This window comes from Topomyia yanbarensis, chromosome 3 (genome assembly GCF_030247195.1).
Source record: "Topomyia yanbarensis strain Yona2022 chromosome 3, ASM3024719v1, whole genome shotgun sequence".
Taxonomy (NCBI): domain Eukaryota; kingdom Metazoa; phylum Arthropoda; class Insecta; order Diptera; family Culicidae; genus Topomyia; species Topomyia yanbarensis.
In genome coordinates this window covers 122,335,902-122,360,754 of record NC_080672.1, presented here as the reverse complement: position 1 = coordinate 122,360,754, position 24,853 = coordinate 122,335,902, and the positions used below count along the sequence as shown (strand labels likewise).

At 41.9% G+C, this 24,853-nt stretch overlaps 1 protein-coding gene across 1 annotated transcript; it reads right to left on the bottom strand.

The window, feature by feature from the left end:
- Positions 1 to 21,624: 21,624 nt before the first annotated feature.
- On the bottom strand, positions 21,625 to 24,558 carry LOC131687448 (protein Son-like). The gene is made up of 2 exons (XM_058971533.1): positions 23,726 to 24,558; positions 21,625 to 23,660 (listed from the first exon to the last, which is right to left on the bottom strand). The coding sequence occupies exons 1-2, from the start codon at positions 24,433 to 24,435 to the stop codon at positions 21,743 to 21,745; spliced, it is 2,628 nt and encodes an 875-aa protein (XP_058827516.1). The 5' UTR covers positions 24,436 to 24,558; the 3' UTR covers positions 21,625 to 21,742.
- Positions 24,559 to 24,853: the final 295 nt, after the last annotated feature.

The window sequence follows — 24,853 nt, the reverse complement described above, 5'->3', positions numbered from 1 at the left end:
TGACCGATTTTTACAACTTGATTTCAAATGAAAGATACAGTAATCCCAATATCTATTGAATTTCATGCGGTTCTGACTTTTGGTTCCGGAGTTACAGGGTGGTTATTAAGTCCTCTTTGGATCTCTCATATAAACCGTTAAAATCGTAATACCTCATAGGCTAAAAACCTATTGAAATGGTCACCAAATTACTTCGATTCGGAGGTTTAGATCACTGATTGCCAAAAATTCTTTAACCGTTGTGTGTCCGACGCGGTACCCGGGTACCTTTTTAAGTTTCAATTAATTAAATTCCTATGTTTTATCCAGAGCTGGAAATTGAAACTTTGTGACATCTTAGAACTTTACTAAGTTAAGCTTTTGGGTTAATAATATTGTTGATATAGTAAGGGTGGGAAAGAGGAGGGGCTCCTGAATTTTTTTACTACGTAACAGGCCGACGTGGGTACCCGGGTACCCACAAAACTAAAATGCCCGTAACTAAGGTAATATCCAACCGATTTCGATACTTTTGGCCGTTTTGGATTCATGAACTCATCCACTTTTGGACTTGGTAAAAATGAACCGGGTTACTTCATTCGATTCCCGGGAATCCAGATTTCCGGAAGCAGGTTCCAGTGCTGGGGTATTATTTGCGAACTTCAATGGAATACTAGCAATATGGGTATCAAAATTCTTGGAATTGCATCAGTAGTCTGTATCTCGTGGTTTTGGAACCATTTGGTGATTTGACCCCGGAACGGACATTCCGGAGCAGGTTCCCGCGGGGCCGTGACTGGCCATTCCATTCCAATTCCATTTTTCAAATTGCCATAGGGTCCCGTAACAATAAAAAACAGACTTCCGAGACAATTTGAAGAGTTTTGATACTCATATTGCTAGTACATTATTAAAATTTATAAATCATATCCTAGTACTGGAACATTACTCTGGAAAATCCGGATTACTAAAAACCAGATCCATTATTCCGGTTCTATTGCACAGAATTAAAAAGTGGACGAGTTCCTGAATCCAAAATATCTAAAAGTGTCCAAATCGGTTAAAGGAAGCCATAGTTATGAGCATTTCAATTTGTGGGTACCGGGGTACCCTCGTTGGCCTGTTAAAGGTGTTTTTTTTGTTGGACACATAACCGTTAAATCGACAAATTCCACCTTATACCACCCAAGGGTATCAAAGACTACACCTGGGCCCGACTACACCATACTTTTCAGATCCCTAGGGACCTATGCTAAATATCGAAACACTTGTGATTTCATTTCTACTGCACCGACAAATTCCATGGTCACTTATTACGAACGATTTCCACATGCCAAGGGAAAAGCATTTTACCTTATGCCACCCAACTGTACCATGTTTTTCAGGGGCCTCCCGAATAGACATGAACAGTAACAAAACCATGATTGTCACTGTGACAGTACAGTAATTTTACAATAATTTACAGTAAGTTTTAGTGTTATGCTACAGTACAAAAACAATAAACTTTAACGTTTTTACAGTAAATTTCAATGTAAAGTAGACTTTTACAGTGAAAAAGGGGGTGGTTATGTATCTTAACATTAAAAAATCAATTTTTCTACATACATTTTTTTTCTCGAAAACAGTAAAATTTAATGTGAATGCAGTGTATCAGTTTTTTGCTGAACAGTGAAATTTATTGTTACATGAAATTTTATTGTAAATCTACTATGAGAACTTGGCATCGAACAATGTTGAAATAGTAATAACTATAATATTTATTGTTTTATGGTTGTTTGTAGGGTGAATGATATTGTAAAATTCTATTCGGGCTATGCGATTCGGATATCTGACGATCTGATCTTTTATACTACCGCCATTCCCTTAAGCCCAGAAGCGGTTTGTTTTCCTTCCAATTCGCCGTGTAAACGATTTGTTTTCCTTCCATTTCAAACATCAAAACGGCACAATACCAACGCATCTGGATAAGTCTATGCTCGTACGGCCCGTCTACGTTATGTTCTTTGGATTTCTAGAAATCTCAATAGATGTATTTTCATTTCTACTGTGCTGTTTACATATCTATGGTTTTATATCTTGTCTAAGCGATCTTTTGCAGAAATGCTTAAGATAGCCACGCCAGACGCCACCTGTCTCTACGAACACCTATACCATCTTGTCTACTGACGACGGCGACTGTGATGAACCGCAGGACGGAACATCTTCTGTTGTACCTAGAAGCAATAGAAAAAGGAGAAATATCTCCTCTTCCAAGGTTCGTCGTAAAGGCCAGAACGTGTCTCTCCATGCCCCCCCTAAAATAACTACTCAAGGAAGTACTGGTGCAAAACCGAAGGAAATCGCTCCCGGTCTCAGAAATCTGAGCTCAGAAAAGGAGTTCCCAGCACTTCCAGGAACATCAAAACCCTAAGTGTTCCCATATCACAGCAAGAGAAAGAAACCAGCGCTGGCTTAATAAATTTCTCTGACATGGTGGACCGTATTTTTACAGCACTAAATATTTCTGATCCCCTTAAAATCGTCTTGATAAGCTTTCTCCCCACAGTAAAAACATTCTAGATGCAGTTCACTGCGAAATTGCCTCTCCTTTCAGCGATTGTATCCTTCGATGGCTAATTCATCGAACAAGGTCACGGTTTTAATCACTGTTCTACAATGGAATTGCAGAAGCATTATCCCGAAAATCGATTCCTTTAAAATCTTACAAAATAATTTGAAAGGCGATGCATTTGCACTATGCGAAACGTGGCTTACTTGAGAAATAGAGCTGCACTTCCACGATTTTAATATTATTCACTTGGATCGAGAAGACTCTTACGGAGGAGTACTTTTGGGGATCAAAAAGTGCTATTCTTTTAATAGAATCGACCTCCCCTCGACACCAGGCATTGAAGTTGTCGCTTTCCAAACCAGAATTGAAGGCACCTTTGCATTGCTTCCACCTACATCCCCCTAGAGTCTCAGCTAGCTGCCGACGGCTTTTCGATATTGCAGAACTCCACGGTACGGTATGGCGTTGCCATCATGACGATAATCGATCTACCTCACTTCACGAGCTTTGCGACAACTTCAATATGACACGGGTGAAATGACACGGATTCCTGCCCCTTCAGCGAGTTCAAGCGCCCTAGACCTGTTCCTCTGCTTGACATCGCTGCGGTTAGATTGCATGTGCAAGGTAGTCTCTGATCCCCACGGCAGCGACCATCTGCCAATCGTAATTAATATTGCTAACGGTGCAGGGCCACCGAATACAATCAATGTTTCGTATGACCACAGACAAATTATGCTCCTGGAATGAACTGTTTCAGTTACAAAATTTGCCAGATCAATGCAAGGAAACAAATTTGGTTATGCTGTTATTGCTACGCAGTAATGCAGTGTGAATTCGTGATTTTTTGCAGTCCATTTTTTTTTGAGCAATTTGCTTCCCGTGTAGGGGATCTCAAGACCAGAGGCCTCTAATAATGGTGGAATAATATTGCGAAAAACAATATTCCACCCATAATTGGCATTTGATTCTTATTTGCAATTGTATAGGCGTTGAACATATCGATTCCTACAGAATGATCAAATAAATGTAAATGAATAAGTATTTATAAAATCTATGTTAAAAGTGGATTTCTGACACCACATAGTTTTACCCGTCATTCCACAGTATTCGCTTTTTAATGTTTTTTTTTCGTAAATGACTCTGCTTCCCATATCTGTCCCTTTCAATGGCCCGTCCTTGCCATCTACTTCCGAATCTAGTCAAATTATTGATTCCGCTTTCTCCATCTGCCATTCAAAATAAGCTTTTGCAGCAATCTGCTCCTCGTGGAATGGATCTTCCACATGCTTCCCTTTAGCACCAGTTCCTGCATATTGTTCCTAATCAAGACCTTGTAATGCATATTATCTAAGCAAATATGCCCAGAAAGAGACCATCATGCAATTGGGAACAGTCTGATTTTGGATTTACAATATGTAAGCCGAAAAAGGAAGCAATAGCAGAAGTTTCACCAACAGCTCAGCTGAAATTAAGCTTAATACATTACTGATGTAAATTTGAATTATAAGTAAAATACGTTTCCAGAATAGAAATCCGAATAGAAAGTTTTCAATGCTTGCACCTTCTTTGTTTTGACAGAAAGCGAACACACAAATTTTCATTCCCAGACTACTACGCGGTAGCATCATAAGATACACAGTGGTGCCACTGCACTACGTGCGGAGTTCCTGCACACTAACAAATTTGCAAAATGCAACATGAGCGATGGTGAAATTTAGAGTGTTATGTCTGTTTGTCATACACCTCACACGAAATATTTAAGCTGTTCGCTCACGAGGCGACAAGCCACACGCCACATATATTCACTATAGATTTTGTTCTACCTTTTCCAACGCTGTTGCTTTTGCCGCGTTGGAATAGGTAGAACGAAATCCATTGTGTATATTTTATGTGGCGTGTGTCCTGTCGCTTCGTGTGTTTTATTGGAAGAGCTACGCGTCCGCGATATCCGGAAAAGTAGAATCGACACAAGAGCTTCCTCCGGAGGAAGAGTACGGGTTCCTGGCTGGCTTGATTCTCGATATCGCGATTCAAGCTCAAACTAAACGCGTACCAGACGCGAACTCTCGCGGGCGTCCTCCCAATGCCTGGTGAGACAAAGAGTGCTCAAACGTGTATGCGGAGAATGCCGCCGCGTATAAGACCTTCCGGAACGACGAGCTGCCAGCTAGCTACCGACAGCACGCGATAGTGGAAACGCCCATGAAGAGTTTGATGAAAGCCAAAAAGCGTAGCTACTGGCGCCGGTTCGTCGACGGACTAACGAGAGAAACATCGATGAACAATCTTTGGAGTACGGCCCGGCGCTTACGAAACCGAAACAGTACTAACGAGAGCGTGGAATATTGAAACCGTTAAACCTTCGATTTTGCCAAGAAGGTTTGTCCGGATTCCGCCCCGGCACAAAAGGTCTACCGCGCCGCGTCCCCCCATGATAACGCGAACGAAACACCGTTTTCGATGGTGGAGTTCTCACTTGCTCTTTTGTCATGCAACAACAAAGCCCCAGGACCAGACAGAATCAAATTTAACTCTTTGAAGAATCTGTCAGACTATGCCAAGAGACGCTTGTTGAATTTATTTAATAAGTTTCTTGAGGGTAATATTGTTCTCATGACTGGAGGCTGATGAAGGTCATCGCCATCCAAAAATCAGCCTCCGAGCACAACTCGTATCGACCGATTGCGATGCTGTCCTGTATCCGAAAGTTGTTCGGGAAAATGATCTTGTTTCGCCTCGACAATTGGGTTGAAGCAAATGGCTTACTGTCAGATACACAATTTGGATTCCGCAAAGGCACGAACGACTGTCTTGCGTTGCTCTCTACAGAAATTCAAATGATTTATGTTAGCAAAGAGCAGATGGCATCAGTTTTCCTAGATATAAAGGAGGCTTTTGATTCAGTTTCTATTACAATTCTTTCTGAGAAGCTGCACCAGCATGGTCTTTCACCGACTCTAAACAACTTTTTGCTAAACTTGCTGTCTGAAAAACATGCATTTTTCGCATGGTGATTTATCGACATCACGAATTAGCTACATGGGTCTTCCCCAGGGCTCATGTCTAAGCTCCCTTCTCTATAACTTTTACGTGAATGACATTGATGAATGTCTTGTCATTTCCTGCACGCTAAGGCAGCTTGCAGATGACGGTGTGGTCTCTATTACAGGACCCAAAGCCGTCGATTTGCAAGAATCATTGCAAGATACCTTGGACAATTTGTCTGCTTGGGCCCTCCATCTGGGTATCGAGTTCTCCACGGAGAAAACTGAGCTAGTCATATCAATTAATGGGTCAATCTATTGCTCAGGTTTCAATTTTCAAATATCTCGGGGTCTAGTTCGACTCTAAAGGAACATGGGGATGTCACATTAGGTATCTGAAACAGAAGTGCCAACATAGGATTAACTTTCTCCCTACAATAACCGAAACATGGTGGGGTGCCTACTCAGGAGACCTGATCAGGCTGTACCAAACAACGATATTGTCGTTGATGGAGTACGGGATTTTCTGTTTCCGTTCCGTTGCGAACATACATTTCATCAAACTAGAGCGAATCCAATGCATGCACTCGACACATACGATGAGTTTAGAAGTGCTGGCGGACGTTCTTCCGCTGAAAAATCGATTTTGGGACCTCTCATATCGATTGCTCATCCGATGCGATATCCTGAACCCGTTAGTAATTGCAAATTTCGAAAGGTTTGTCGAGCTCAATTGTCAAACCCGACTCAATCCTGCTACATAGTATCCCAACTTGTCAATCTCCTTCATGCTTCGGATTCAACTGTTTTCTTCGACACATCCATGAACGACGAGATTCGTGGAATCCCGGATCACATACGTCCGCAAGTGATCCGAAGCATCTTTCATAGGAAATTTCGAGAAGTCGACTGCAACAAGATGTTTTACACCGACGGGTCAAGCCTCAATGGCTCCACTGGCTTCGGTATATTCAATCAAAACCTCACCGCTTCATTCAAACTCAACGATCCTGCTTCAGTTTACGTCGCAGAACTAGCTGCTATTCAGTATACCCTTGGGATCATTGATACTTTGCCCACCGATCATTACTTTATTGTCTCGGATAGTCTCAGCTCAATCGAGGCTCTCCGTTCAATGAAACCTGGAAAGCACATTCCATATTTTTTGGGAAAAATCTGGGAGCGCCTGCGTGTTTTGTCGTGCTTTGTACGACAGATTACCTTAGTTTGGGTCTCCTCGCATTGCTCCATTCCAGGTAATGAAGAAGCGGACTCTTTAGCTAAGGCGGGCGCTTTAGAAGGTGACTTATATGAAAGACCAATTTGCTTCAGCGAATTTTTAGTATTACTTGGCAAATTTCATTGAGCAATGGTGAGCTAGGAAGGTGGCTACATTCGATAATCCCGAAGGTATTGACGAAACCATGGTCCAAGGGGTGTATGTGGGTCGGGATTTCATCCGTGTGATGTCTCGAGCACGAGGAACATCACCCAATGTCCCGGTTCGAGATGTACTGGCAAACCGCGATCTCCTCTATATGTCCCTCATATACACCTTCTTAAAAACCATCAATATCCAGATTTACCGGGCCTATCATTTTTCTTATCATTCTCAGAAGTGCCCTCTTTCGCCTATCGTACCCCAACGATGGTTTGATGCGACTCCGAGACAAAACATCTCTGTCGAATGACCCAAAAAACACGAGATCTAGAGCACAACATCACACGCGCAACGCGGTGTGTTGCCGATCCGCATCTGAGCCGTACTACGAAATCGTCTGGAGGAACCCCTGCCGGCTTGAGGAAGACCGCCCGGCGTCGCAATACATGATGCATCCGTCCGAATCTGTAATTCTTACCGTTGATTCCCCCCCCCCCCTCTGTCAGCCTTGTCCACTCTCCCTCTCATGTCTCTGATACGCCGCAGATAAAGGACTTCACCCCTCCCCATCTTCCCCTTGAATATCTTCCCAAAACTTATGCGCCCTCTATCTTCTAGTTTTAGTTGTTCAATATTTAATCTCGTTAAGAAATGCCCAACAGTACCACTACTTAAAAATAGCCTTAATTAATCCCAACCTAATCTTAATAAAATTGAACCTCTTCCTCTAGTTATTTCTAGTTAATAAGCTTTTAAAATGTTCCGCTTAGTTTATAATTGATTACCCCAACAATCTTCCTTCTAGAAATCATAAAGCGCATTACTATACAAAGAACACACAAAATGACTCGTCCCGCTAATCTCACGAATATTATATTATCTTCTCTTGTATATGTATTAGTTAGCTATAAAAATTCTTTAGTTTCATTATATAAAAACAAAATAATAGTTAAATGTGTGACCGCCTAGTTTTAAGAAATTCAACATGTAAAACGAAAAAAATGGCACCTTTAAGCTACCCTAATAAACTTCTTATGATTCAAGAGCCTAACGATCTGTTCAGGGTATCATCCAAACAATATGTGGAATCGTTGCACTATATGGGTTAAAGTTCGTGTATAATATTTTTTTATTAGGGTAACGCAAACGTGCCTTATCAAATAAACGAATTGAATAAAAAAGACGCATGTTACTTGTACCTTCTTGAATATCTCATGATGTGCAAACTACACCCCACTCTATTATTGGTAAGACGCTTGTTACTTCGTGGAATGATATCAGGGTCGTACCCCCTTCAGGATCTGAGGCTTATGACCGAGATGCGATTTTGAAGCACAAAGGAAAAGAGAAGCAATATTTGACGCGCCACGCGATTCAGCCTAATATTCAAGTTGGAGACACCGTTTATGAAAATTCGTTGAGAAAAGTTATTAACAAAAGAAGCAGTATGACTTCAAAACAAGAAACAAGGATTTTATTAGTAACCATAGCAACCTTGTTTAAATGGCCGAGGGCGAAATACCATCTGATGTAATCATGGAAGTCCCTGATCCCCCTAACACTCGCATTGCTCCCCGTATAATCCCCATATATACCCACAAGGTTCCTCTGGGCCATGGGTGGTATATTTTCGGACCGGAGAGAAACCGGTTAATATATTAAAACTTTCTCGAGATCTGACTGCTAACTACCCGGCCGTAACTCAGATAACACGTGTTCGGGCAAACAAGATACGTGTTCTGGTGAATGATCTCGGCCAGGCAAACGCGATTGCTTGCTGTGAGCGCTTTACGCAGGAATTTAAGGCGTACGTGCCTGCGATGGCGGTAGAAATCGATGGGGTAGTGTCCGAACCGGGCCTGAAATGCGAAGAACTGTTGGAGCACGGGGTTGGCTGCTTTAAGGACACCTCACTTCAACAGATTAAGATCTTGGAATGCAAACAACTGTATACCGCAAACACCGAGGGAGGTAAGACTACCTACTCTCTATCAGGCTCACTTCGGGGACATTCGCCGGGTCCTCTCTTCTCAACTACACCTCCTTGACAAGGTTCGCCTACCAGTTCGCCTGTTTGTACCGCGGGTCATGAGCTGTGTGGTCCTTGCGTCTTATACCTTTGAGTGTGATATTAATTAAAAGCACGATGTGTACTCATGCGTTGTTCAAAGTTGAATATATTTATTCAGAGACATAACTTATCCTAGCCTATGCAATTTGGAGGTACCTGAAGTCATTATGTATTTGTAAGCCAATCATTGATCGCTACGTTGATCGTGAGAGAGGATATATTAGACCGGTAACAGTGGGAAGGCAATATTTCTGTAAGCTCAGCAAGACGCAACGTGTGCATTTTACTGGGATTGACCGTGGGTCGATGACATGTGTGATACACATGCCACAGCTGCAGCAATTGCAAGCAGTTGGGCCACACAGCCACATATTGAGGAAATAAGAAACGATGCGGCAAATGCGAAGGAGAGCATGAGAATGACTCTTGCGGCAAAGAAACTGAAAAGTGTATTTGCTGCGGGGGCCCTTCGCATGCTCTTAAATCATGCCCTGCGTACAAGCAGCGCGGGGATAAAATTAAGCGCTCCCTTAAGGAACGCTCGAGGCGCTCTTATGCAGAAATACTAAAGAATGCCATCTGTCCTGTCCGAAAATCCCTATGCTGATTTGGCTAACGTTGAGCAAAAATCTGACGACCCACGAGAGGGAACATCTTTGGTTAACCCAGGGGTATCCAGGAAGAGGAGAAATCTAGCCTCCCCTAGATTGCCTCGTAAGGGTGCCAAGGTGTCGTCCCCTCAGAGTGCGCCAACTACAATCAATATATCCAACGGAAGTGATGCACTAAAGCCGAAGCAATTTGCTCCAGGACTTGGAAATATTAATTCTAACAAGGAGTATCCACCACTTCCAGGGACACCAAAAACCCCAAGTATCCCCTTTTTTCCAACAGACACTCAGTCCAGTAACGGACTAATGAAATTTTCTGACATAGTGGACTTAATTTTCACATCTTTCAATGTTACTGATCCTCTTAAAAGCATTCTGATACATTTTCTCCCTATAGTGCAAACATTTTTGAAGCAATTGATTGCTAAATGGCCCCTCCTTGCAGCGATCGTATCCTTCGATGGCTAAGTCATCGAACGAGGTCACCGATTCGATCACTGTTCTACAGTGGAACAGCAGAAGTATCCTCCCGAAAATCGATTCCTTTAAATTTTTACTAAATAGTTTAAAATGTGATGCTTTCGCATTATGTGAAACTTGGTTAACTTCCGATATAAATCTCAACTTCCACGACTTTAATATAATTCGTCTGGATCGAGAAAACCCCTATGGAGGAGTACTTTTGGGGATCAAAAAGTGCTATTCTTTCAATCGAATTAACCTCCCTTCGACACCAGGCATTGAAATTGTCGCTTGTCAAGTTTTAATCAAAGGTAAAGACCTTTGCATTGCTTCCATCTACATTCCTCCTAGAGCCTCGGTAGGGCACCGAACGCTTTGTAATATCACGGAATCCTTACCGGCACCGCAGCTAGTTCTTTAACTCGCACGGTACGGTATGGGGCTGTCTTCATGATGATAATAGATCACCATTAATCCAAGATCTTTGCGATAATTTCAACATGACCATCTTAAACACGGGAGAAATGACGCGGATTCCTACACCACCAGCACGCGCATGCGCGTTGGATTTGTCGCTTTGCTCGACATCGCTACAGTTAGATTGCATGTGGAAGGTGATCCCTGATCCCCACGGTAGCGATCATTTGCCTATCGTGATTTCAATTGCTAACGGTTCAAGACCATCGGAAACAATCAATGTCTCGTATGACCTCACACGGAACATTGATTGGAAGAGTTACGCGACCGCGATATCCGTTAAAATCTAATCCACCCAAGATCTTCCTCTGGAGGAAGAGTACAGGTTTTTGGCTGGCTTGATTCTCGACAATGCGAATCAAGCTCAGACTAAACTAGTACCCAGCGCGAATACCCATGGACGGTCTCCCACCCTGTGGTGGGATAAAGAGTGCTCAGAGCTGTACGCGGAGAAGTCCACTGCATATAAGGCCTTCCGGGAAGACGGGTTACCCGCTAGCTATCAACAGTACGCATCGCTAGAAAGGCGAATGAAGAGTTTAATGAAAGCCAAAAAACGCAGTTATTGGCGCCGGTTTGTCGACGGGTTAACGAGAGAAACAGCGATGATCACTCTTTGGGGTACGACTCGATGTATGCGCAACCGAAACAGTACCAACGAGAACGTGGAATATTCAAACCACTGGATATTCGCTTTCGCCAAGAAGATCTGTCCGGACTCTGTCCGGGTACAGAAAACGTAACGCGCCGCGTCTCCTCACGATGCCGCTAACGAAACACTGTTTTCGATGGTGGAGTTCTCACTTGCTCTCTTATCATACAACAATAACGCCCCAGGGTTAGACAGAATCAAATCCAAATGGCCTACGCTAACAAAGAGCAGATGGCATCAGTCTTCTTGGATATTAAGGGGGCTTTTGACTCAGTTTCTATCAACATTCTGTCAGAGAAGCTGCACCAGCATGGTCTTTCGCCAATTTTAAATAACTTTTTGCTAAACCTGTTGTCTGAAAAGCACATGCACTTTTCGCATGGCGATTTAACAACATTGCGATTTAGCTACATGGGTCTTCCCCAGGGCACATGTCTAAGTCCCCTGCTCTACAATTTTTACGTGAATGACATTGACGATTGTCTTGCCAATTCATGCACGCTAAGGCAACTTGCAGACGACGGGGTGGTTTCTGTTACAGGATCCAAAGCTGCCGTCTTTCAAGGACCATTACAAAATACCTTGGACAATTTGTCTGCTTGGGCTCTTCAGCTGGGTATTGAGTTCTCCACGAAGAAAACTGAGTTGGTTGTTTTTTCTAGGAAGCGTGAGCCGGCGCAACTCCAGCTTCTATTAATGGGTGCAACGATCAACCAGGTTTTCACATTTAAATAAATTTAAATTATGAAACAGAAATGCCAACAAAGGATCAATTTTCTCCGAACAATAACTGGAACATGGTGGGGTGCTCACCCAGGAGACCTGATCAGGTTGTACCAAACAACGATATTGTCGGTGATGGAGTATGGGTGTTTCTGTTTCCGCTCCGCTGCGAACATACACTTCATCAAACTGGAGAGAATCCAGTATCGTTGCTTGCGCATTGCGTTGGGTTGCATGCACTCGACCCATACGATGAGTCTCGAAGTGCTGGCGGGCGTTCTTCCGCTAAAAAATCGATTTTGGGAACTCTCATATCGATTGCTCGTCCGATGCGACATTCTGACCCGTTGGTGATTCAAAATTTCGAGAGGCTCGTCGATCTTTATTCTCAAACCCGATTTATGTTCCTGTATTTCGACTACATGGCACAGAGCATTAATCTTTCTTCATATATTCCCAACCGTGTTTGTTTCCTAGATACTTCTGATTCTACTGTATTCTTCGACACATCCATGAAGGAAGAGATTCGTGGAATCCCGGACCATATACGCCCGCAAGTGATCCCCAATATATTCTATAATAAAGTCCGAGAAGTCGACTGTGACAAAATGTTTTACACTGACGGATCAACTCTCGATGGGTCCACTGGCTTCGGTATCTTCAACAATAATATCACCGCTTCATTCAAGCTCGATGATCCCGCTTCAGTTTACGTCGCAGAGTTAGCTGCAATTCAGTACACCCTTGGGATTATCGACACTCTACCCACAGATCACTACTTCATCGTTTCGGACAGCCTCAGCTCTATCGAGGCTCTTCGTGCGGTGAAGCCTAAAAAGCAATTGCCGTATTTTCTGGGGAAGATACAGGAGCCCTTGTGTACGTTATCTGAAAAATCTTATCAGATTTCCTTTGTTTGGGTCCCCTCTCATTGCTCTATCCCGGGCAATGAAAAGGCCGACTCATTAGCAAAGGTGGGCGCATTAAATGGTAACATATACGAAAGACCAATCTGCTTCAACGATTTTTTTAGTATTTGTCGTCAGAGGACACTTAACAGCTGGCAAACCTCGTGGAGCAATGGTGAACTTGGACGATGGCCACATTCCATTATCCCAAAGGTATCAACGAAGCCTTGGTTCAGGGGGATGGATGTGAGTCGGGATTTTATTCGTGTAATGTCTTATGTCCAACCACTACACCTTAGATGCGCATTTGCGGCGTATTAGGCTTGCGGTGAGTAGTCTGTGCGCTTGTGACGAGGACTATCACGACATCGAGCACGTTGTCTGGGTGTGCGCCGGGTATTTGGACGCCAGGTCTCAGTTAAAGGATTCCCTTCGGGCCCGAGGTAGACCACCCAATGTCCCAGTCCGAGATATGCTGTCAAATCGTAATTTTTCCTATATGTCCCTTATTTATACTTTCATAAAAACGATAAATATCCCAATTTAGCCCCTCTCTTTTTATTTCTCTCTTTTAGAAGTTTCCTCCTGCCGTGTGGAACCGATCAGCTCCAGACTGCCACTATGTAACCGCCGTCGCCCTTACCACTACGGAAACTGAACCGAGAGCGACTCGAGGTCCGATGACTTTTGAAGGATTCCCGCGGGTCCGAAGAATACCATCCGCCAATCCGACCTACTAGACTGAGGCGCTAATTGGTTTCGCTGATCTCCCGTTTGTCCGAAAGTTGCAAGTTTTGCTCTACTCTCCCGGTCACCATCTACGCATTCTCTCCCCTGTCCTTGATACAACTGCTTGTACACCGATTTTGAAAATAATCCCCCCTCTGAATATCTTGATCAAGCATAAGTCTCCGATAAAAAATCAAATTTGTATTCCGTATTCCTAGTTTTAAGATATTTGTAATTTTATCTCTTTGCTAAAACTATTGTGCCCCATCTTGTAAATAGAATTGTATCCCTAGTTTTAAAACACCGGTGAAATTTTACATAAATATTTGTTCCCCCTTTTGTGTATCAAACTATATTGTTAGTTTTAAGATAACTGTAAATATTTCCTAAAAACTATTAGATTAGATTAGAACTATAGTTTTAAATTTCTTTATAAAAAATTTTTTTTGCCCCCTCTCTTGTATATAGAATCTTATTTCTAGTCTTAAGATAGCTGTAAAATTTTTCTCTTTCATAAAAAAATATTTCAACATTGTAACCTCCTAGTTTTAAAATATGCAAAATGTAAAAATAAAAGAATTTGGCACCGCCAAGCTAACGCATTTGTGCCTATCAAATAAACGAAATGTATAAAAAAAATGACAAGAAATCATCACTAGTGTTGACTCATTCTGTTGTGTGTGTGCCTTTCTTGTGTACGCAAACGGTGTACGTACACGGTTTTTAAACCTAAGTTTGTACATCGTTCGCTTGGGTTCGGTGTTCGAGGCGAACCTGTAGGGGAGACTGAGGAGACTTGATCCCCTTTTTTATTTTTCAGCCCAACTCCGTGAAATGATAAAAAAGTATGTATTTTTTTGGAGTTTTATATTGTTTCTAGGGATGACTAATAATCATAAAAAAAAATTACATGGAAATATTATGCTGGACATGAGCTATGAGCATTTCTGGAAAACAACAAAAAAATGGAAAATTCTTAGATTAGTGGAGACTCGATCCCTAATTTGGGGACACTTGATTCCTTTATGAAAACGTGTTTAAAAGAGCATGTAGGGTAATAAGCCTATTTTTGCCCTGTTTCTACTATCATCCTACCCATCTGAAGCCTTTGGTTAGAGCAGGGTCTGCCATCTTTGCTCAACGCATTGACTCAAATGGTATTGCGATAATGGGGGTACTCGATTAAAGATTTTGCTGCGCTCAAACAGAAGATTTTCACCATTCTCAAGACAATTTTGTTATTATATTGGCTCTTAATAAGAGGCGAATGACCTTAACGCTAAAACCTCTATAATCTAAATAAAAATATGGACCTTAATAACAAATCAAAGAAGCTGAAATAATAAAATTATTGTAGTAATAATGTGGTACCCTTCCTAATAGGGCAAAAACGGGTACATTACCCCATTCAAATTTATAAATGGATTGTAGTATTGATTAAATTGTTATGATTAGATATTGTTATTTTTGTTACTACATATTACGCATCTCTCACCTGTTTTTTACGAATTCCCCAAATCTCCGTGCAATTATTTGAAAGCTGTCTTTATTATGGTTGAGGAACGTCAAATGTGGGATGAATGGTTGCTACGTATACTGTAGTAAACAATTACAGTTATGTTTCTTTACGATGAAGCGTTCATTTTTGACATTTTTTTTATGACAACAATGACTTCAATTGTTCTGGTGTGAATTTGGTTATTTTCAGTGGTGTGTATGAAGTATGGCGAAGGGGATCAAATCTCCACGAATTTGAAGGAATCAAGTGAACCCATAGCATGTATTTCAGCAAACTTTAGTAAAAATATAGTTGAACAAAAGAATCAGCTCAATCATAACGTATTCATATAATTGACATTCTCCTGTAATTCTGTATGCAAAAGTAGAGCATGTAGCGGGTGATTTTATCAATTTTATAAAAGTTTGAAAGTTTGAAAAATAAATCTTCTTCAGTTCTTCTGAGACTTTTTTTTTAAACCGGTAAAAATTCGGTTACACAAAAGTCCAATTTATTTCTTCTGTGTTAATGAAATTTATGTTTAGATAAAACTACGCAACTTTATAGTATATTCGATTAATGTATTCTGATCCGCCTTTGAGTTACAATGATGGGATCAAGTCTCCCCGGGGATCAAGTCTCCTCAGTCTCCCCTACACAAAGGCAAAGCAAGTTTGAGGTTGAACGCGTGCACGAAATTTTGTACACAGGTGTAAACTTATCGATGTTCATGGGAAGACTGGGCAATAGTGAAACATTGGATGTTCAAATGAACACCCACTTTCCTGGGTCGGTTGCGAAAGACGAGAATTTGACAGGTCAGGATTGTGATGTACTCCGTCCTGACAGGACTTGTGAGGCATCACAAAATCTGGCCTGTCAGATTTTCACATCATCTCTAATTAAATGGACTATCAACACCTTCGAACCCTACAAATACCCCGGCCCTGATAACATTCTTCCAAAATTTCTACAAAAATGGCAGACATAATTCTTCCGGATCTACTAAACATCCTGAGATCCAGTCTTATGCTTGGGCACACACCTATAGGCTGGAGAGAAGTTAGGCCAATATTTATTCCAAAAACGGGTAAAAAAGACCTGACACTACCCAAGGCCTTTAAACCTATTAGTTTGACATCAACACTTCCAAAACTGCTGGAATACTATATTCGAACGGAGCACTTATCGAAAGCTCCGCTAAACAAGTACCAGTTTGCATATCAAAAGGGCAAATCTACGGAAACAGCCCTACATACCGTCACTAAGGTCACTTATTGAGAAAACCCTCGATTTCAAGGAAATAGCAACTTGCGCTTTTCTTGACATCGAGGATGCTTTTGATAATGCGTTCTGCATATCAATTCACAAGGCCCTGACAAAAAGAGGAGTGGAAAACCCGATAGATGACTGGATTCTTGCAATGCTCAAGAGTCGAGAGATCACAGCAACGTTGGGAGACACGAAAGCAACTTTAAAAGCCAATAGAGGTTGTCCCCAGGGAGGTATGCTATCACCCCTGCTCTGGTCACTAGTGGTGGACAATCTTCTTAAATGATCTGACTGAAATGGGTTTCGAGATTGTTAGATATACAGATGACATTGTCCTAATTGTGACGGGAAAACATGCATCTGTACTAAGCGATCGGATTCAACTAGCTCTAAACTTCATCATGACACGGTGTTTCAAAGAACGCGAACCCTGCAAAACGGTCATTGTACCATTTACCAAGGAAAAAACTGAAGTTGGTGGAACTCAATGGAACTACAATCAACTACGCAGAAGAAGCGAAACACCTAGGTGTTATCCTAGACAAAAAACTGAATTGGAACTCGCACCTGACATACGCCGTTAATAAAGCAACAACAGCACTGTGAGCGTGCAGTAAACTCTTCGGGAAAACTTGCGGTATCAAACCGAGGTTGGCTTACTGGTCCTACACGACCATCTCCAGACCACGATGAACTTATTCCTGCCATTGTGTGATGGCCCAAAGTTAAGCAAAAGACCGCCCAAGCTAAATTAACTAAAGTTCAGAGGCTAGCCTGCCTCTCTATCACAGGCGCTATGAAATCAACACCCACTACAGCTATGGAAGCCATGCTTCATCTACCTTCATTGCACAAACATGTTATGAGGGAGGCGAGACTTGGCTCTCTGAGAGTGCTAAATGGTAAACCACTATTTGATGGGGATTTAAATGGTCACCTGAGTATAATAAAGGAACTCAAACTAAACCCTGTCTTGATAACAGTTCAAGATAAAATGGAGGCTAAACCGAACTTCGATATCTCATATGAGGTCCACATAGTGGATCGTCAAATGTGGGATGTAGGGGATCCTATACTGCCTCAAGGTACAATATCATTCTATGCGGATGGTTCTAAAATGGGTGAGCTGACTGGCTCGGGAGTCTACGGACCAAGAATTAAAGAAGCGATATCAATGGGAAAGTGGCCTACTGTTTTCCAGGCAGAGGTATATGCAACATACACCTGTTCGGAGGTCTGTAGGAAACGAAACTACAGACATGCAAAAATCGCAATCTTCTCGGACAGCCAAGCAGCACTGTTGGCATTAAGGTCATCGAAATGTGAGTCCAAACTGGTTTGGGAGTACATAACATCTTTAACAAAAACTGGCAACTCGGAATAAAGTAATGATATTCTGGGTACCTGGCCACCAAGGAATCGATGGTAACGAAGTGGCCGACGTATTAGCCAGGCGTGGTTCATCAAACATGTTTGTTGGAACAGAACCATTTCTAGGTATATCTACCTGTGCCACTAAACTAGAACTTTCGGCTTGGGCAAGAGACCAACTACTGAACGACTGGCGTAACGTAGAAGGTGCTCGACAAGCTAAGAATCCAGATACAACGAGAGCCAAAAAGATCCATCCAGATACAACGAGAGCCAAAAACCCCAGATATAACGAGAGCCAAAAAACCAATGGATCTAAAACGTAAAGACTTACGTATAATCACAGGTTTATTTACGGGACATTGTCCTGCTAAGCATCATCTGAAAAAAATTGGCAAAAGTTAAGATGATATTTGTCGATTTTGTAAGTACGAGCCCGAGAGCTCGGAACATATTCTCTGCCAGTGTGCAGTACTATTTCTTCGAAGGGGGCGACACTTCGGAAAGCAACTTATGACGCCTTACGAGACATGGCATACCTGTTTCAAATGGATCCTCAGCTACATTAATAATGTACTACCCGATTGGGACGACACATGTGGACAAACAAACAAATCACTTCCAACTACATTGGATTCGGGCAATTTGTAACATGTAGAGCAAACAGTGGCCGCCACAAAAGATAACCTGAATAGTGGTCGCAGTGGCAAAGTTTCCCCTAACAAAAAAAATCTTCGTACCTTAACGATTAGTTGAATAAATATTAATTTTTTTATCTGCATTCGGGAATGTTTTTCTTAAAAAAGAGATGTTTTAAGCTCTAAAAACTTATTAAAAAAATTGTTCTACGAAACAAAAATTTATGCGTAAAAAGGAATCGTTAAGGTACGAAAAAATTTAATTACGAGAAATAAAAAAAAACTGCAGGAAATCGGTTGAGTAGTTTTTCGGCAATCGTGATCACGGAAAAGCCATTTTTGGAAAAAACGACATTTTGAGATAATCGAGCTTGAAATTTCAAGTTACCTCTGCTCTTGATAGACGAGGCGCGCTTCGAAGCGCTGTAACTTTCGATTTACTGATCGAATCGCTATGAAAATTTAAGAAAATATTCTCAAGGAGTACTTTCAGATAAAGTAATAAAAAAATCGATTTTTTTTAAATAAAAAGGTATGTAACTCCTTAAGACATTTTTTTTATCCCTTTATGGGCAGCTAGGGCCGAGGGTGGTGGCTAGCGGGTTTCATACATCCTTGACCTGACGGACAAAGCTATGGTGCCTTGAACACAGGCAACGCAGATCCAAGGCCATCATTGAAATGATAAGTTCTGCGTTTGAGATGTACTTCCCCCGGTTGCCAGACGAATACCTGTAATTATTACTTGTTGCTTTGTATGTATGAATCTAATGTTCAGTCCTTGGTGGTGTATGCGTGGAAGGTGTGGTTTTTAGCGTTCGAGTCCAGGAGTGCATATCTGTCTGGGTTAGCGGGGGCGTTTACTAATTGTGTAATAGTGTGATCGCCAAAGGCTCGAGCATTTGAATGCTAGCGTGTCTCTAACTTTGCGTGCATAAATTCGATTTTAAATTCGTGTGGCCATTCGCATATTCACGTGTATTCTTGAACGATCGCGCGCGGACCGTGAATATGATAATTAATTTTTAGTGTATGGTAGAGGAACGTGTTGTCTGGCGAATATGAGCATCATTTTTGATTGGTCCAACTGAAGGCATGAGTCGAGAGTAGAGAATTCCGAACGTAGCCGGTCTATGATCGCGCGAGTGGTGGGTTAATGCTTGCGACCGCGGTTGTAAAGTTATAGGTGCTGAAAAGTTCACCTAAGTAAGGGGGTGTTTTAATGTTGGCGAAATTGCGAGCGTAGGTGTGTGTGGATGATTGAAATTGTAATGTAAGTTCGCGTTTTGACCAGGTTTGTGTTATCGTGAAAGTTAGGGGCGTTTGGGCGTTTTGGATGTGAGTGTATATGAGAGAATATGCAATTGATTGTGTTAGTGAGTGTGAGTATGAACCTAACTTAAGATATAGTAATAAAGGAAAAATAACATGCCGCATGTTTCTTTTTTAGGTCACTAACCGTGCAATGTAGAATGCCCAAAAACTCTGAACTAGGTCTCGTCGAGTCCAGTCTGTCCGTCTCGTCCTGTCGTGTCTGGGGTTTCCAGGTTACATGCATTCACCAGATGAGACTAGCTTATGTCAGTTTACTTGTGCACTGGTTTCGTGGAATCGAGGCGATCCTCGAAATGATAGATCCTACGAGTGAATGCACTTGGCCCAGTCACCTGTGAAGCATTTGTGTATTTGTTTGTGTTGAGATATATGTGGAGCCTGTAAATAATATTTTAATACGAATATTATTGTATTTGTTAAAATAAGAAACGTGTACTACTTGCAGTTTTTTGATCGTTCCTACTTATCTGATTCCATCGAGTATGAGAATACATCTCCATTGTTCTAAAACCTGGCGACGTCTGATGGCAGAGAAGAATCATTGTTGACAGCAATGTTGCTCTTCTTGGATGTATGAGCTCGGAAAGGTCATCACAAGAATATAACGCATGAGACCGAAAATAAATAAAAATAAAATAAAAAGAAGAGTTAGTATTGTTATTGAGTATTAATAATGTGCCGATTTTTTTCGAGAGTTGTCCTACTGGAGCTCTAGAGCTAATTGATTCAATTAAGGCATGACCTAGACTTCTGGAATCGAGGATAGAGACTTCAGGACGTGAACGACTCATGAATGCGCGAGAGCGGGGGACTGTAGGTTCACGCTTAAGACTACATTTGAGTGATTACAAGTGCTGAGACGTTCATATTATCACCGAGATGTTATAATGTCTGAAAGAGCGCGAGTATAGGTTGCGTGGATGGTCGCGAAGGGCTCAAGCATTTTTATATTTGTTTGTCACGTGTATGTGACTTTGTGTGTATACATTCGATTTTTATGTAGTTTAGTGAATATGAGCATTATATTTTTGATTGGTCCACCTGACGGCATTGGACTTATGCTACTAGGGCCTAGAATAGGGGATTCCGGACGAAACCGATTCATGATCGCGCGAACACGGGCATTTGGAGGTTCACTCTCGAGACCGGGATTGTTAATTTATAAGTGCTAAACCATTCACTTAGTCACCGGGGTGTTATACTTTTTACGAGATCGTGAGTGTGGTCGTGCGTGGATGATCGCGAAGGACTCGAGCGTTTGTATGTGGACGTTTTTGTCGCGTGTGCTAGTATGTAACTTCGCGTGGGCACATTATTTTTGTAAGCGTGTGGCCATTCGCATGTTCGCGTATTCTTCAATGACCGCGCGTGGACGTCTTATCTAGTTTTTATTTCTATTGGTCCAACTAAAGGCATGAATTTGGGCTGCTAGGATCAAGGGCGGAGACTTCCGGACGTAACCGATTCATGATTACGCGAACTTAGGTTCTTAGGTTCCAACGTTCACCTAATCAATCGGGATGTTTGAATATTGGCGAGAACGCGGGCGTTCGTATTTGTGACCAGGTTTGTTTTATTGTGTAGGCCACGTTTGTACGTTTGAAATGAGAGATTGATAGTGTATATGAGAGAACAAGAAATTTGGTTGCAGAAGGAATTGGGCCCTAAACCCACATTGTATATTATTTGACCATGGCAGTGGATAATAAAGGTCGCCAAGTTAAGTACTAAAATTGATCACAATGTAACTTAACTAAAAAGAAAATATTCGTATCCCAAGTTTCTGTGATATAATCACTGTAATACTGCTTTGGTGGAAAAGCCCCCGGACCACATCAAGGTACAGTATCATGCCGAGGGAACTCCTTAAGACATTTTTAAAGTCAAAATATACAATGCTTGGTAGCCATGAAACCAACTTTAAGTGGTACAGGATTCTCTCATATTTTCTATAAAAGCCTCCGATTATATTAGTTCGGGATAGTGTATTCAAGTTTGGATAGGTTGTTCAAAACAGAAATGACACATAATGCATATAATTATGAAATTTTCTCTTACCTTTCTTGTAGGTAACGCAGGACAAACGCCACACTCGTTCTAAGACTGCAAAATCCCCAGCTGTTGTAGACAGAACTTTGCCGCAGTTGCCTTCGCTTCCTTCTTCGTATTGTTAGCTATTGCCGGTTGATATTCCAATCCGTTCACGATCACTTTGAATACAAAGTTTTTCGCATGACCGGGACCACTTTCGTGCACTAGATCGTACCTTGGTGGCAACCACTTGCGCTTACTGCAATACTCACCCAGTATCGAAACTGGATGTTTGCCATCGGTGTTGATCTTCACACTTGCAAACCTTGCCCGCCGACCACTGTGTTGCTGCGCGATTTGAATCTGTACTTGCCTCTGGTGATCCTCTGCGCTGGCCACCAGACCACGCTTATCCAGTTTAACGTCTAGTAGTAGAGGCTCCAGGGAACCATTTTTCTCCTTACCCAGCCCTTCGCCTGGTACCCAACCCATCTTCTGCAGCAAATGCATGCCCATACCGCCGGAAACTGGAGCTGTGTGCTTCAGAGAATCTCGAGTGGCCCACGGTTGGAAGCCTTCAGCCAACTCCTTTTGACTAAGACACTGAACACCAGTTGATCCCATAAACTGGCCTGGCGTAAATTTAGATGAAGCCCATGCGGACATGTCTTTCTGTGTGTTGTACAACAGCTTTATTGCCTCCGCATCAGCCGGATTGTCTTGCAGTTTGCGCATTGCATTGAGTCGCTGGGAAATGATAGACGATACGTCTAGTTTATTGGCTTCGGCGTTTATAGGGTAAACTTCCATCGGTGGAGGCTCGTGCATAGCAGGTAGGGCAGCAGAACCGGGAAGGCATGAGAAATCCATCGGAGGTGGTACAGGTAATGGAGCAGTGACTGGTAACTCAGGTTGTGGGGGTACTATCGGTGGAAGTGCCTGTGGTCCAGGAGGAGGGGGATTGACTGGAGTGTAAGCAGGTTGTTGTTGCTCGACCGATTGAACGAAACTTGCCGATACGAGGAGAATCTTTGTGTGCGACTTCTCTGGGCGAACTATAGCTACTTGTGTTGGTGGTTTCGGAGTTTCAACAGGAACCCACTCATTTTCCATTTTTCTGTGCTGTGCACCAGAAGAAACGGGAAACTGCATCAGAAGAGCTTTAGTTTGCTCAGCAGATTTTGGCGCCAGAGGAACTGCATTCTTTATATTCATTACAATCGTACCCGGATCCTTAATTTGGAACGGATGATGAAAAGCCTTTGAGCCTCCGTCCGCATCGTGATCGCTGTCTTCTGAAAGACTCGATAATTCGTTCAAATTATCCTTCTCTGATATCTTCTTACAGTATTCAGTCAGTTCTTCCACCGATTTTCCACTACTCTTCATTTTCATGATCAACATTTCCTTCGACTCTTTATCTAAACCTTGTACCCCTGGAAGAGTTCCCTTCTTCAACATGGAAATTGCATTCTTTCGAGCAATTTCAAGCAATTTCTGCTTGTCAAACTGGGGGGAACGGGATCTTGACTTAGTTTTCCGATATCTTTCCCTCTCCTCACTTCGCCTACGCTTGCGATTTCGATTGTATTCGTCTTCCTTGTAACTAGCATAGAACGAGTTGTATTTCTTCGAGTAAAAGTCGTAATACCGGCCTTGCCGGTAAGGCTCTTCATCGGACATGGAAAAATCTGAGTCGGATCTCCGTCGTTTTAACTCTTTCGAACCCAAATGATCTTTGCGACGATCTTTGTCTCTGTCTCGCTCTTTCTCCTTCTCCCGGTCTCTATCCCTCGTAGCAGCTTCTTTGAAAATAACGCTGTCTTTCAGACTTTTGATTTGAATTTTATTCCTAGATTTCGGATTATCTCTTTCTCTCTCTTTCTCACCGTCGCGTTCTCGTGCCCGGACCTTATCATATTCCCGATAAGAATGGTCTTCTCTTTCTAATTTTATACGCGGCTGATGATGCTCTTCACGCGAGCTGGAAAAAAGAAAGATTTGATCGATCGGTTATAACCAGTAAAAATGTTTTAGTTCAGTATAAACCTCTGTTGGTGATGGTGATGATGATGATGATTATGCTCCCTCGCATCTCGATAATCTTTTAATTCCCGCGAATACCAATCATCTTTTTCTTTCTTTACTACCACCGAGGACATTTCCGCTTTGGCCATAACTTCATCTATCTTCTCGTGGCTTTCTTTCTTTTTATTCTGATCCTTTTCCTTTTTCACTTTAACCTTTTCCTTGTGCTTTTTCTTCTCTTTATCTTTCTCCTTTTTAATTTTCTTCATCTTTTTCGTGATTTCCCCTTCCTCTGCTTCGGATACAGACGAAGAAACGTTTCCGCCATCCTTTTTCTTCTTTTTGGATTTTTTCTTGTGCTTCCGCTTTTTCTTCTTCTCTTCCTCGCCATCATTTGAATCATCATCGATAATTTCCGGTGGAGCTGCATTAAATACCTTGAACAGTTCGGTTAATATTTCATTGGATGACTTGAGCGGCTCCACCGATTTTGTTTCCTTCGCTGTTTCATCTTCAGGAACAGAACCGCTTGTAGTTGTCGTTCGAGATGAGAAGAAATTCGACAAATTCAAATCAATCGACAATTTATCCACCGTTTCCGATCTGTTCGAGTCTTCGTAGCTAGTTGTTTTTTCCTGTTTAATTTTGATGTTCAACGGGAACATCTCCGTCGCCATCGGTTTCTCCTCTTTGGTGTCTTCGGCGTCGCTCATTTTCAAAGCAATGCACATAAATAAATCACCATTAATCGAAGGTAAGAAATATTTACTTTTGGAGATACAATATTAATGTTATTAAAAATAATATATAAAAATTTTGCAAATTAAATCAGCACACTTTTCTACGTTTTCTACTATTTCAAAATGTCAAAACGAGGTTTTGTTATGCTGTCAGTTAATCGGGGTTCGGACAGTGGTGATGATTCCAGATGTGCCCAATTAATGGGATTGGCGGCTACACCCGAGACTCATTAGCGGCCCTTACACGTTCAATATTTTTGTCAATACTAGAGAGTATTGACAAAAGTATTGCACGTGTAATGGAAAAAAGAGGTATTGACGATGTGTGTTTCAAATGGGATTGAAATATTGAAACAATATCGTCAATACTGTGTATTGATAAAAATATTGAACGTGTAAGGGCCGCTAT